At 45.3% G+C, this 15,144-nt stretch overlaps 1 protein-coding gene across 2 annotated transcripts in view; it reads left to right on the top strand.

Moving 5' to 3' along the window:
- The window catches only part of NEXMIF (neurite extension and migration factor), a 44,393-nt gene extending 29,453 nt beyond the window's left edge, over positions 1-14,940 (top strand). Inside the window, exons 2-5 of one of the 2 annotated variants that reach the window (XR_002441474.1) lie at positions 680-804; positions 4,277-8,561; positions 9,226-9,992; positions 14,075-14,940. Coding sequence is in view for 1 of the 2 variants with exons in the window: in XM_021405836.1 (XP_021261511.1) it covers positions 729-804; positions 4,277-8,561; positions 9,226-9,400 (4,536 nt within the window). In the remaining variant the exon portion in view is untranslated. Of the gene's footprint in view, positions 1-679; positions 805-4,276; positions 8,562-9,225; positions 11,459-14,074 lie in introns of those variants that run through there. The other variant, XM_021405836.1, reaches the window with a different exon arrangement.

Below are 15,144 nucleotides of genomic sequence, written 5' to 3'. Positions count from 1 at the left end.
TGCAAATGGGGCCAAGATGAAGTTGAACGTGGTGTGGACTGTGAGCACTGGCAGGTGGCACGGGAACGGGAGCAGCTCTCTGAAGGAGTTCTGGTGGTGAAGAAGTGTTTTCAGTGAAAAACGAGGCTGGAGATACTTATTCAAGAAAGCTCCTTAAGGTGAAGTTTCTCGTGCCTGGCAGTGCCTGGAGGAGGAGGGCACTATCTGGCAGCTTGTGCGAGCTGTTAGCAGTTGACACATCTGACTTTTTCTTCCAACTCTGCCACAGAATTGCTTGCTGTTGTCAGACCTGGGGCGAGTCCCCTACTCTTTGCATGTCTGCTAACCCATCTGCCAGATGGGGATAGTAACGCTTACCTGCTTTAGCGAAGCAATCTCAGGTGATGTGAAAGGCACTGTGGAAGTGCAGAGCACCACTCCACCTTCTAAAGCAGGACTTTGGGGAAGGAAATGGGGATATATATCATTTTAACCCTGCTGAAATATGTTGGACTTGGCTTTTGGAGTGGAAAAGTGAAAATACGATAGCCTAAAAAAATAGCATTTGTCCTCTTAAGCAGGGCAAGGGCAGCATGTAATGTCGTGTGTTTATTTTTATTGTTGTTATTTTTTATTCACGGTTCCTTGAGCTGATTTTGGGAATTGTACTGACTGTGGTTATGTTTCTGGAAATGTGCAGGTTGGCCAGATGCAGTGGGGCATGGAATGAACAGAAAGAGGTTAAATTGATGGATGACCAACAAGAGCAGGATTGTGCCTCAGAAGACCAAGAAACTATCCTGATTAATGGGGTGAAAGAAAATGGTAAGGAACTTAACTACAGTACGTGAGGGAGCAGTGACAACTCGCAAGCCAACTTATTTTTCTAATGCCTTTCGTGTATTTAATTTTAGTGGTTTGCAGGTATCTCTACGATGCAGAGCAGTAGAGTAAGTGGGTATTTTCTGCACTCCAGCTATGGATCTACAGCTTTTTAGGTCTTAACAAGTACTGCTTTTGCCCATGCATATGCATGGTCGGAAATGTTTTTGTGCACACGCAGTTTGAATTATAGATTTTAGTTTGGTTTCCTAGGGAAAAAAAGTCGCATGGGATTATGTATCCCCTCTGCTGGGAATCTTTCCCCCTCTTCACAATCACATAAGCCACTCTCAGGCAGATTTGGTAGAGGATTTTCAGTCCCTGCAAATTTAGGGCAAGTTGGATCTTGGGCAGAAGTAACTGAGCTGGGTTAGCTCTGACCGGCAGAGAAGGTCAGACCTGGGAGCTCAGTGCCACCTCTGTTCTGCAGCCCATTGCTGGCCAGCCTGGCCTGGAACACTTGTGTGCAGGAGTGCGTGCTGCTGGTCACGGTCACCAAACTGGGAACCTCTGCAACACCACTGGGAGCGAGCAGCCTCTTCTAGCGGCCTGCCCCAAGTATCTGACTTGTGTTGGTGTAATCTATTCCTTACTTGCTTTTGAAAGCATTAGGTAGGTAGGAGTAGCAGCGCTCTGTTGCCTGAAAACCTGATTGAAATAAAAATTCCTCTGAGCATTTTCCTGTGTCATTTATTTGGCCTTCCCGTCACTAGCCACAGTAAGTGCAGCGGCAGTCTGGCGTTGAAGCAGAGCTCAATATTTTCAGTTCTTTGTGTTTTTATGGTTAATTTCAAGGCTTTTCAGAATTTGTATTGACCTACAAATCTTGCAGTGTGTGTAAATTGGTCCCTGGAAGGTATCTAGTACTTTGTTCTCCAGTGCTGTGTGTGTTCAAATCCTTCTGTGTTGCCAACGTGAGGTTTACTCTAGTGAGAATGCACAGAGGCAAATGTTGTTCTCATTCATCAATGAAAACCTGGAGCAACTCCAGATATGTGGGTGCCCCGAGGACCCCACAACATGTGCTGGTGGCAGGTGAAGCATATGCCGGTGCTTTCCTGTACAATGCAATTCTGAAGGTCTCTGTCTTTGCCAGCCCATCACATCTGGGGATGCACACATGCAGGCAGGAGGTAAGGCCACAGCTTGTGGCAGCTGCAAGAACTACAAGGAGGTTTTCTAGCCGCGCTCCGCTCATCTCATCTGGTAGACAGTACCTCCTCAGTAAAGACTGAGGTGATTTCTGATTTTCCTGACACCACTTCTATGAAATCCAGTTAAACAGGTCTTAATTAAACATTGTCGTGTAGGAGTTGCTGCTGAATCCCAAGCAGTGAGCCGCTAAGTAGCTCCGATGCCACCACCTCCCTGTTGATGACATAGGGGTGTTGCTGGTGCTTCTTGAATCATCTCACCCTCACTGTAAGTCGGTGCTCATTGCACTGGCCAAGCTTAATCCAGAGCAGCCCACGGGGCATGCACACTCAGGGATGGGCCTCCTTTTGGAGCTGATTCATAGTGGGATGGCCAGTGTTCTTCTGCAAAGGCTGCCTGTTTGCTTTTGGGCAGTTGCTGAGTTAAACCTGAAAAGGTTTTTTGGTGTTCCAGTGTTTTGTTTTTTTTTTCTTTTTTGATGGTAGTCCTCTTGGAGCGTTATTTACTCTGGAGTTTCAATTGAATGCATGCCTGATTTTAGGACAATAAAAACTCTACAAAATCAAGTTTTGGCATTTGTATTTCACAGGAGTTAAGTTCACTTCTACAAGTATAAACCTTAAAAAAAACACACCTAGAGACAGTATATTTTATGTTATAGCATCTCTGTGTATTGAATGCAGCATTTGAAACTGAATTTCAGCTCTCCACCTCCCCCTTTCTTCAAGTGCTGCAGCATTCATAGTCTTCTTTTATCCTCAAATTTTCCATGCTTCCTGCCAGCTCCAAGCTGATTCTTATTTTCTTTTACTTCTAAGGTGAAAGTGCATTGGTTAATTTGTTTTGCTGCTTAAGGAAAAAGGTACCACCTCTGCATTTCTCATCTAAAAATAGTGGGAGGAACCCGGAATGAGCTTTATTTTGCTTTTTAACCCTTTCTGAGGGAGGGAAACAGCACCAATCCCCAGCAAGTCTGTCTGCTGAGGATGCATACAGGCATTGCATTGCATTTCTGATTCGGTTTGTTTAGAGTTTGTGAAGTTGCTCAAGCCTATTCTGTAGCTTCCTTGTCCTGACTTAAGTCTTAAACGATGGCTCCATTCCTGAGACTACCAGGAGCCCAGAACTAGTGGCAGCTTTTGGGGTCGGATTGGTGGGATTTTGTGCAACACATGTGCAGCAGAGCAGCTCCATACTATGCAGTGGGGTGCTCCTTGCCATGTTTGCCAGCTATGTGTGAGCATCCCACTCCTGGCTGTGCTGGAGAGGCTGCTACCCCATCTTCCTGGTGGGGCCAGGCCGTGCCCCTCTGCGTGCTTTTCAGTGCTCCTCTGCTCACAGAGAGTGGGGCCTCGCCCCACCAACCTGCAGCTTTCCATGAAATGGCTGGACAGGTAAGGCGTGCTGGGATGTGAGCGTTGGGAGTCATCTTGAGGGTAGCAGAGGTCTCTGGTTATTATGAATCACACATTTGTGTATTTTTTTAATATGGAGATATCAGAGCATGTTCATGGATGAAAAGACATTTCCATTTCAAGGGTCATACCATCTGCTGAGCCAGAAGCTAGATAAATAATTTTACTTTGCCATAAAAGACTATTATAAGGCAAAGGAAATAAAAATCCTTAAGTTAAGGGAAAAAATCCTTACGTAATGCAAAAGAGATTTTAAAGATTAGGTAAAATGGAAAGAATTGCAAAAACAACAGTATTTCTAATAATTGCTTTAAACTCTACCCCGCCGCCTGCTTTCCCTGGGCACGGACAGTGGCAGGAAGGATGCCGGATTTAAATCAGCCCTAACTCTGACCCTGCAGCAGTTCAGGTGCGTTTCAGCTGCAGGCACTGCTGGGAGGATGTTTTGTTTCTTTAAGAATCTTATTTTTCTATTAATTTTGTAAATGTTAATGGGAACATTTTTATTAGAGTTGTTTTGTTTTTTAATAACCTTGTCAGATTTGAAAGGCAGTATCCAGGTAACGGTATGTATATTAGGAAGAAAGAGCGGATGGTTTTGGTTTTTTAAACATAATCTTGTACCTCTTCCAGCTGGCTGTGGGGGGCAGAGCGTTTACCTCTTTGGTTTTCGTACATCATGAAATTAATTAGCTCTGAGAGTGCGATCTTGTGGGGAGGAGCCTGCCACCCTACAGTGGGGAAGAGTCACCCCTGAACTCGGGGAGAGGGGGAGCAGGGTGACAGGGCTGCGAGATGTAAACTCTCCTCTTTCTCCCTCCCTCCCTCTCCTCCCACTGCTCCAGAGCCACGAACCTCGGACGGCGAGGAGAGGCCATACAGCGCTGCCGACTCCACCGACGCCTTCCCGGCCCTGACAGCAGCCCCAAAGGAAACCCAGGCGTGCCACCGTGTGCTGCCACCCCTGCCTGCAAAGAAGCCCTGCTCGTTGAGCCCGCCATCCCCGCTGCGGCTCACCGATGTCCCCGAGCACGCGTCGGACGACTCCTCGGCCCACGCCATCTCCCTCACGTCCTGTGTGACGAAGGGCATGAGCTCCTGGTCTCTGCCGGGCGACTGCGAGAAGGCTCCCTTCAGCATGATGGAGCCTGGAGGCATGTCCGCCCTGACCGGAGACTGCCTGATGCAGCCGAGCAGGACCTGCCTGGGCTGCTTCATTGAATCAAAGGACGGCATTGATGCGGAGCCGGGAATAAGCTTGAAAGTGGGGGATATAAATAGGGATTATGACACCTGTTCGGTCTCTGATATAGGGATTCACTGCATGAGCACAGGAGAAACCATGAGATATGGGGATCAACTGCTTTCAGACCAGCTTTTAAGCTTCCCTATGCATAAATCGAGGGCAGCGGACAAAAGAGATGCAGAAAAATCTGACAGTGATTCAGAGGACCCCACTCAGAAAAATTATTACGAGGGATTACTATTAGACAAATGCAATGGTGAGGAACCCTTACTAACAAATCCCAACCAGGAATGGGGCTATTTTGAATCTTTCATTAGTGAAAGTAAAATTGAGCTGCTTGACCTATGCTCCAAAAATGAGCTTTCTGTAAATCTGTTTTCTGAGGAAGATGTGGATAATTACATGTTTGATGATGATGATTCGACCTTGGGAAGCGATGTCTGCTCCTTAAAGATCAGATACGAGTCGTTCCAGGACAACGTGCGGGAGAAGACCACTGCCCTACAAGAGGACGCCCAGTTCAACTTCTTCCCCAGTGTCTTCGGCAACTGCACCAAAAGGGACAGCAGGAGCACCCTGAAAAGGGGGCCCGGTGGTGCCACCGACCCTTCTCAATTCAAGTCTGAGGAAGGCATCATCTGGGGGGAGGAGGAGGAGGATGGCGAGGAAGAAGATGGTGAGGAGGAGGAGAAAGCTGCCTTAAATAAATCTTGCAACAGCACGGAGGTGGTGCAGTATGTGGGCCCCAAAAGGAGCCACTTCTTGGACTCCGTGAACTCCACGGAAGACTCTGGGGAGTTCAGCGACGACAGCACGTGCACAGAGTCCTCCTATGATGTGCTGCGGGATATAAAGGACTGCAGCCGGTACCTGTCCCGGGACCACTCCAGCTCCTTCATCCAGCAGAACTATGGGCTACGGGCGAAGAGGAAAGTGCGATACAGTGACGACTACCTGTACGATGTGGACTCCATCGAAAACGAGAAGATCCTGGACAAGAAGGAGTGGCTGCCGGATGGGCCCAAGGAGGAGGATGACGACGAGTGGTGCCCTAAGAAACGGCGAAAAGTCTCTCGCAAGGAGCCCCCCGTTATCATCAAGTACATCATCATTAACAGGTTTAAAGGGGAGAAGCATATGCTGGTGAAGCTCAGCAAAGTGGATGCCAACGAGACAACTGTTATCCTGAACGAGGAGCTGCTCAGCAAATATGAAAAGCTGGCCCCATTGAAGGGCTTCTGGCAGGAGAGGCAGCAGAGCCGGCTGGATTTGCTCAGATCGTCTCTCTACCACAAGCAGAATTTCTATCTTAACGGCTCAGATGCTTCGTTCCTCCCTCACCCACGGAAGCGAAAATGCAAGCTAGCAAACAGGCACAGGATTCAAAGAATTAAAGCCATTGAGCAGTCAGTGAACAAGCTGGGCTCTTGCTCCTCTGATCACAAGCAGCCTTGCAGCAGTAAGGAGGATGCAGGCCTGAAAGGGCTGCAGGCGTTAGCCATTGCCACCCCCAGCTGTGCGAACGGATTACACGTAAATGACATCACGGACATCGCTGCTGTGAAATGCAAATCGCAGGAACGAGAATACAAGGGGACGGAGAGGAAAGTGCTCCGCCGGATCAAATTCAAAAGTGAAGCCAGGTTGAAATGCAAGAAAATCAAAGCTGCTGCCAGCGTGGCGGAGGGTTGCCCGGCTCTGGGAAACCAGGACTCTGCGGCGCATCTGAAGGATGAAAACGTACCTTGTGCTTCAGACAGCTCCCATCTCCCAGAGTGCCATGAGGATAAGATTGCTAAAAATTCTCCTTTCCTACCATCCACCTCCTCTTCAGACAAGCCTCTGCCATCTGCTAATATCACCACCAATGTACCCCTGATCCCCGGAGGGTATCTGCAGACACTGTTAGATGCTTCGGATTTGTCGAGCAGCACCGGCATCTCGTACTTCGCACAGCATCCTTCCGAGCAGCAGCACCCGCTCCCCAGCATCATCCCAGCAGACAAACCATTCACCACCCTGCAACCATCGCAGAGCTGTGTGCTGTCCCCGCCGTCCGAGTCCGAGCTGCAGCAGTCTCCTGGCCACTTGGAGATGGAGCAGAGCACCTTCGGCAGCGTGTGGCCGGCCAGCAAGGCTGCTGGCGGCAACCGGCAGGAATTCGCTGGCGAGCTGCGGGATACTGCAGCGCTGACAGGCGAGTTTGGTGGTGCAGCGGGCACCGATGGCCTCCCGGCCTCTGGCTACCCTCAAGTCAATCTGAATAGCAGCAAGTTGCTCTACCAAAAAAATTACATGCCGGATAGCCAGCAAGTGCAGCCTGATGATTCTTATCAGTCGTGTCATTTTAATAATGGAGAGGGGCGCTTTCATTTCCAGCGAGGTACACTAAGTACAGATGATGGCAGACTCATTAGCTTTGATTCAGTGGGTTCATTGTCAGTTAGTTCTAGCAATTACAGCTCTTTAAAGTCCTGCGAAAAGGATGGCGACGATGATATTAATGACGATTTCTTGGCCCACTGCAGTCCCAAGCTAGTGATCCAGCAAAGCATAGATGAAATAACCCCTTTGAAGGAGTCCACGGACCTTTTAGATATTTCTAACTTCACACCCGATAAGTTCCGCCAGTCATCGCTCTCGGAGATGTCCCCTCCAGACACTCCCAACCTTTCCCCGCAGATAGCTGGCTCTGACACCAAGCCCTTGGGCACCCTGAAGGGCTTCCCGGAGAGCGCCCAGGCTGCTCTGAGCAGCTCCGAGAAGGTCAAGTGGAACTGCGGGGTCCTGCAGACCGAGGAGCAGGCAGATAATGGGTTTACTTTAAATAATCACCAGTTTCAGTTCCATATGTTCAACGATGAAGATTCTGTCAGCCTTCTTGAAAAAAGACCATGCTTGTCAACATTTAATGAGCCATCTGGTCAAATTAGCACCAATAGCAAAGTGTCGAAATCTAAGAGGAAAAGTTCATCCAGCAAGAATGCGGGTACAAACCAAAGCTCTTCCCAGAAAACCACTAGGAAAAAATCTCCCAAAACCAACAAAGGCACCGATAAACCGCAAGGGAAGAACTCCAGGCAGGCACCCAAATCCACCAGGAAGGGGAAGAACGCGGCAAGCCTCAGCAGCGAGAAGGCCCAAGTGGGTGGCAGCAGGGCTGTCAGCCAGCTGGCCAACCCAGCCTCGGCACCCAAGGGGCTGGCTGAGGGCGTTCAGCACAGCGGCCCAGCCGCTGGCAAGCTGGGCAAGCACAACGGCCTGGCTGGAGAATGGGCACTGGGGAAGGACAGTGGCACAACCTGGTCAGAAACAAGCCTCGGGAGCACCACAGGCCTGCTGGATGATGACCAGAGGGAGTTCGAGGAGCCCTCCAACATCCTGTCCAACATTGCCTCGGGAATGGCAGACGTCCAGAGGTTCATGATGGCCTCCATCGAGCCCCTGTGGGGACCCGTCAACCACAACAGCGTGCCAGACATATTCCGATCACCCGAGTCGAACAGCCTGAAACTGAAAACCCTTAAAATTTTAGCAGGGACACCCCAAGAGTCTAAGAAGAAGGCGAACAGCAGCTCGCCGGGAATGGCAAAGAACCACAAGTCGAACAACAAGGGCTCGAGTAAAAACAGCAAAGCAGCCACCTGCGACCCCGGTCGCCCCAACTGTTCAGCTGGGTACAATACAGACATTCACTCTCCCTTTTTTGATAAAAACTATAGTAACCTGAGCACTTTAGGCAATAACGGACCTACCCATAAAAAACTGTACCGTCATAAATCAAGTTCTAAATCACTGAGGGATGAGAACTGTAAGATAAAGCGAACAGACCGTGAACAGACCCATAAGGACCCACCTGTGACAGCTTCTTTTGAGAAACTGAGGTAATGCTGCACCAAACTGGCTGGAATGCCCCTTTAACTTTCCTACTACCTGCTAAGCCCGCTGTTCCTCATTTTTTCCTTCCTGAAAGCAAAAGTTGCATGAAAAAGACATTCCCCTTTTACAGTTTTTGTTTTCTTTTTTTTCTTTTTTTTTCTTTTTTTTTTCTTTTTTTCTTTTTTTTAAATGCATGAAAATACTTATTACTTGCAAGCTACCTAAAAGAATGACCAATTTTCTGGCTTGGCTGGGGTTATAAAAAAAAAAACACTAACAAGGCTACTCTTTTCTGCTGTTTGGCTTCTTCAGTTTTTAATTACTTATTTATTGGGGGAAAAAAAAGATTACACGATCTTTTTAATGATTTTGAAAAGGAAAGACTTTTTTTTGAACATTTTGTAAAAAACAAAACACAAAAAAAAAGAGGTTATGCATCCAAAAGCCAAGATCTCTAAACTAAAGGCTCTTTAGTTTGAAAATGAAAACTCATTCATAATTGAGCTTCATGTGGCAATTTTGAGTGCTTTCTAGCCCCCTCTGCTGTTTATCTCCTAACCTGCATCATAAAGCTTCATCTCCTGTGTCAGAGTTTAGCACATTTGATCCTGTCGTGGTGACTCCACACAAGCTAACTAAGATGGCATAAAATGTTTGGTTTTTCTGCAGGGAATCAGACTCCATTCTTCTTAAAGCAGAAACAACATTTTTGGTTTTTCCTGTATTTGAAGAAGAGACTCCCTTTTCTAGAAAAAAGACGTTTGATGTTTCTTTTTTTTGTTCGTTTTTTTTCGTTCGTTCCTTTCAAAATATGCCTTGTGGTATGTTGAAATGTAAGTGCTGAAACGAAGAGTTTGAAATTGTGGGAATTTATTATTTGAAAGCGAACCTAACCTGGTATTCTCTGTGAAAGACTGTTTTAAAAGTCATACTGTTGTACAGTAGTTTATGCACTATTACCCACAACAACAAAAAATTGTGCCAAACTATGAACAAGTGACTGTATTGTATATATTTTTACTTCTCTATCAACATTGGGTTGTGAGTGTTTTCTGCAGCTATGCCTTTTGATTTTACTAGATACATTCCAGTTATTAAGTACTAACCACCCCCTTTGAAAGCACCTGTAACTCACAATGAAAACAATATTGTTCACTTATACAACTTACCAAAAGTTTTATGGACATGACTAAAAGTGTGCCAAATTTACTTACCTCATCTCATGGATTCACCCTGTGGTTTAAAGCTCATAAAGAAAAAAAAAAAAGGAAAAAGAAAAACAAAAAAAAAAAAGAAAAAAGGAACTTTGAAACCGATGCTGGGAAATTGTAATGTCCTCTCTTTAAAACCATGAGCAGAAAAACATAATGGTGAAATGTTGAGTTTCATTATAGGAGAGAGTTGAAATGGTGAAGGAGTTCGGAACACCACTCCAGGTAAGTTTGACAGGAACTCGAGTGTCTGCATCTAGAGACTACGAAACAGCTGCTTTTCAAGTGTCTGTTTTCTTAAAGCAAAACCTGTAGCTGAAGAGCATTTGAAATGCAAAGTTACATTGCTAATTCTTTGTATCTCAGTTTTATATATTTTATAATAACCTGGGATAAATTCTAAAATAATTATAAAAACGGAACTAATATGTTTCATACATTTATTGCTATTTACTTTTACTTTGAGTAGTTTCTTAAATATTTTTGATGCGGAGCCTGTCAAGAGCGCTCTCATTTCATATCTTTGGTGTTTCCTAAATGTCTAACCTTGCAATGCCAGTATAGTTTGAAATTTTGAAATCAGAATCATTAGTTTAAACACAGCTCTGAGCCTTTCCTTTGATTCAGTTCATAACGTAGGGAAGAAATCAGAACTATTGGTGATCTCACTGATCAGGGCCGGATCATACATGACTGGACTTTATTAGACAGCGTTAAGAATTGAATGCTAAATGTATTATTGAAAGGCCTTATTTGTAACCCTACATACTGCACCCTCGCCCTCCAAGAAGATAACAAAAACAAGCAAACAAACAAATCATCTCTTTTCCTTCTGCAACTGAGAGCCTGTGCATTTTGCTGCTGATTTCTTATGAAACCTTGATATGCAAGAGACCTGCTAGCTGGGAGCTGCTGGAAGCAGAGGGGTGTGAGGCTCAGACACACTTATGCAATAGAAAGGGGTGAGGAAGTGGAGCCTTAATACAGCCGGGCAGTTCACTCTCATGCTCACGAGCGTAGAGGTGGTGTTGCACACAGGACTAGGCTTGGTTCTCTGTACAAGCCCATGCTGAAGGCCAAAGCATCAGGAGTGGCTGAACACAAGATTTGAGTTGATTTAGCAAAAACGTGGACTGTTTCTCATTGAACACTTGGAGTTGCAAAGTGTCAGACTGGCATCAAAGTGTTTCCAGCAGTTGCAGATTCTCAGATCTTGAGGTATAGCAGTTCCAACAGGAGAGCACAGCACAGAAATCGCATTACATTTTGTTTAATGAAAAAACAGCTGGTGCAGGCAGGAACGAGTGTTGATCCCACCCCACCCCTGGGGTTTGGAAGATGGTCAGGATCTTGGAGACAAGCACTGTGCCAGGGCTTCAGCCCTGGGTGTTTGGCTTACCTGTGCCATGGTGCTTTCTCCTGCATCCCCCTGTAGCTGTCTTTTCTATCCATACAGTCACCCAAGATCCAGGCCCTGAACACGTTCATCCTGCACGCTGAAGGATGAAGGGCTCCTGGCTCCATTCTTTGGTATACTGCAGCCACTGCTCCTGTGGAGACAGGTCAGGCCTGGAGTTAGGGTGTGGCATGTCCTTTCTTTTTGACCCAGAACCATCCTCTGAAAGCACATTTCCACTGGCCCACACTGTGTTCTTCATGATGAACGTTTTAGCTGTGTGACCCATAACAAAGGAAGTTGTACTGGAACAGGCAGCAATATTTATTGCATTTGAGGAATGTGCAATAGGGCATGACTATAAGTCATAAGACATATCAGCTATTTTATTGTATATCACAGAATCACAGAATGGCTTCGGTTGGAAGGGACCTCAAAGCCCGTCCAGCTACAGCCCCCTGCTGTGGGCTGGCTACCCCCCACCAGATCAGGCTGCCCTGGGCCCCATCCAGCTTGGCCTTGGGCACCTCCAGGGATGGGGCATCCACAGCTCTCTGGGCAGCAGTGCCAGGGCATCACCACCCTCCAAGTAAAGAATTTTCTTCTAACATCTAATCTAAATTTCCCCTCTTTTAGTTTAAACCATTCCCCCTTGTCCTTTTACACAGAGTGTAAAAAGTTGTTCTCCCTCCTGATCATAAGCTCTGTTTAAGTAAGAAAAGGCCACAGTGAGGTCTCCCTGGAGCCTTCTTTTGCCCAAAGTGAACAAGCCCAGCTCTCTCAGCATTTATTCTTAAGAGAGGTGCTCCAAAATATGGAATACCAAGGAATAACACAGCTGCCATACATTCTAGGACACTGTTGGTTACAGATGCCTGCTGCCTATCCTCGCTGCTCTCCCTTCACTTCTTTTACTCTAATTTCTCTGCCATCTTTGGTTGCCATTCCACATCCCCAGCAAAATGTCTGACTGGAAATTTTCAAGACCCCTGGTCCCTCACAGAACACCATGAGCCCTCGAGCCCTTCTCTGTGTCTGAAAGTTTTACCCGTGCAAGCCAAACATTTGTCTTTCTCCCTTTTGGTTTTGATCTCCACCTGCCTATCACTACCTCAAGATTTAAATCACTTCCACCTCTGCCCTTGTCATAAAACTTCAGTTTTTTCGATTTGCCCTTGTCAGGATTGTTGAATTTTCATTTCTCCACGTGCTGCTTGCAGCCATGGGATATTTGTTCCATCTGTCCTCCACCCTCTTTCCATGCACCCTTCAGGCTCCCCATGCTCACTTTGGCTTTCCCATCCAAAATTTGTCATCTTCTCTGATCTCCGTGCACTTCCAGCCATCTTTTGTCAGGCTCCTGGCTGTTCAGGGTGATTACTTCAAGCTACATAAAGATGTTTATTCTGCATCATCCCTTAGGATGTCTGTTCTACTTGATCTTGTTCCACTCTTGCTGTAGGGGCATTGTGTGGAGGGACCCTGATGTGTAATGCTTTGCTCTTGAACTGTGCCGTGCGGGACCGCGGCAGTTGAGCAAACTATAATCAGCAGCAACATTAGAAAGAAAGTGGATGCTTACAAAAAACGACTGTAAAAATGGGCTGAGATCAGACCAAACTGGAACAGTTTAACACGAACATCAATAGAGCATGCATTTCCTCGAGGACAGGGAAAGCAGCCATTCTCCTTTGGGAAATACACTGCAAGGACAATGTCCTTCCACGAGAAACCCTACAGCAAGCTGACAGCAGCCAGCTCACCCTTAATAGGCAGTTTTGCTGGAGGTACTTGCATATAGAGGTTTTGTAAATAGAAAAATGTCAACAATGGGGATTGAAATAATCATTAAAAAAAAAAAAAACAGGTTTACATCTCGCTTTTTGTTTTTAATTTCTAAGCATAAGAGGTTTTCTTGAAAAATGGAGAGTTGTGAATTACAGACTAGATTTAGCAAGGTATCTGGTGGAGGGAGGTGAGCCATGCCACACGGTTCTGTCCTGCCGAGCCCAGCTCTGCATGGAGAGGAAAGCCAAGTTCAGTCACTTGTGCAGCAGTTGCTGTGCAGCTGTTTTTTTTTAAAAAAAATCAAGACTGCTGTTATTTTTTTGGCATTACAGCTCAAATGAGCCAGGAACCAAAATCATGACATTCTAAGAGTTTCAATCCCATGCCCGTTGGACCCTATTATTCCTTCTGCGAGGTCCCAGTCTAGCAAAGCACTTGGGCAGAAGCTCCTGCAGCAAGTGGCCACCGCTCACCCAAGTGCTTTCCTGGACCACAGTCTGCTCTGGCGTGAGCCAAGAGAAAACTCCATTGAAGTCAGTGTATGTGAGGAGAGGATCAGGTGTATGGACTTCAGTCGGTGCAGGATCAGGCCCTTGGTCTTACTTTCTCAACTCGGTGTGTTGGACTTTGCCTGTGCAGCTCCCGGAGTCCGGTGGCAGTTGCGTGGTTCAAGGCGCTGACATCTATTTGAGAATGTGCCTCTTTATCTCTTCAGCGTGTAAAATAATGCAAAAAAAAATATATAGAATAAACAAAGTACAATGTCTGTGGTAGAAGCAAGGCTTTTCAAATCTGTTTCTCAGGTAAACAAGTGACACTAATGACAGTGGAGTAAGAGCCATCTAAGGGAATTTGGATCTAGAAAAGGAGGATGTCCTCCATCCCGCAGGATACTTGGGTTGCCAGACACGTTTACTGAGCCTTTGAACACTTGGTGCAAAAGGAAACAAGAAATAAAATTTGTATTCACCGCTACCCTTCGATAGATAGGAAAAAAAAAAGAAAAAAAAACGTATGTTTCAAAAGCACAAAGGGAAGACTTTAAAATAAAATAGAAAAAGGAAAAAAAAAAAAAAAGATTCTGGTTAAACTCCTTTTGTCTTTTACTCCCCGTGGGAAGCAGGGTAGGAATTGAAGGAGATGCTCTGTTTCACGTCCCACAGCGCCGGCTGCGGCTGTTCTGACTGCTGCCTACAGAGATTTGAATGTACTGCTCCTTGAGTTAACTTCCATAGAACTAGAGGCACCTCGCGAGTAAGTTGCTACTGTTTTATGGTGCTAAAGAAAACTTTTATCCCCCTTGAGCATTTAAGAAATATTAAATGGCCCTTTTTATGAATGTAACATATCCATTTCTGTTTAACATTTTACACTGCAATTTTAACATGTTTGGAAATTATTTGCCTTTTTTCTTTTAGAATAAGCTTTATAAATATTCTGTAGAGTCAATTGAAGTATAATTCTTAAGGATCACTCTAAGACGCCTACAAAATCTTGTATATTTTTAAGTGTGCCAATTTGTAAAATATTTTGTAAGTGTATATTTTTCTTAGAAAAGTGCTGTGAAGTGTTTGTATGTGTGAGGTTTCCCTTTTTTTGCACCTTCGGGTGTTAATAAAAGGATGTATACTTAAAAGTTTCTGGTTTTAAAAACCAAAATACAAAGAAAAAAATTAAACTTTTGTTGGAAATTTTGTAATAAAAAGAAATGTTGTGAAAGAGTGTAGTGATATTGTGTAAAGGAAACTGGAAAATTTGTGAGCGCTTTGCTGTTTTATAGATCCTCTTGTAAATTATTCTTGTAATATTTTTGGTTTTGTTGTTCTTGTTGCAAAGGTTTTAAATATTTGTGACTGACTCTGTATGGTGAAAATGTCATATTGTTAACTTGCTGAGTTTTGTTATATTGTTTATGGAATAAATAAAAAAATTTAAAATCTCATTTTAAGATCATGTATGAAGAAGAAATTAAAACTGCCATTTATTGAATATTAGAAATTGTTTCTTTAAACAAACTGCTGCCCTCAGAAATAAATGAGTAACTGTCCTGCTGCCGCTCGCAGACACATGTGGTTGCAGCCCTTCAGTTTGACTGGGCTTACGTTAATTGCTATGAATCACATTGGAAGTAGGGGTGCAATAGAGGATGGGAAGAAGCAGAAATAATGCTCGGATGGCTTTTACTTCTTCACC

Source organism: Numida meleagris, chromosome 8 (genome assembly GCF_002078875.1).
Source record: "Numida meleagris isolate 19003 breed g44 Domestic line chromosome 8, NumMel1.0, whole genome shotgun sequence".
Taxonomy (NCBI): Eukaryota; Metazoa; Chordata; class Aves; order Galliformes; family Numididae; genus Numida; species Numida meleagris.
Note: the sequence above shows the minus strand (reverse complement) of the source record. Positions and strands in the feature narration are given on the sequence as shown.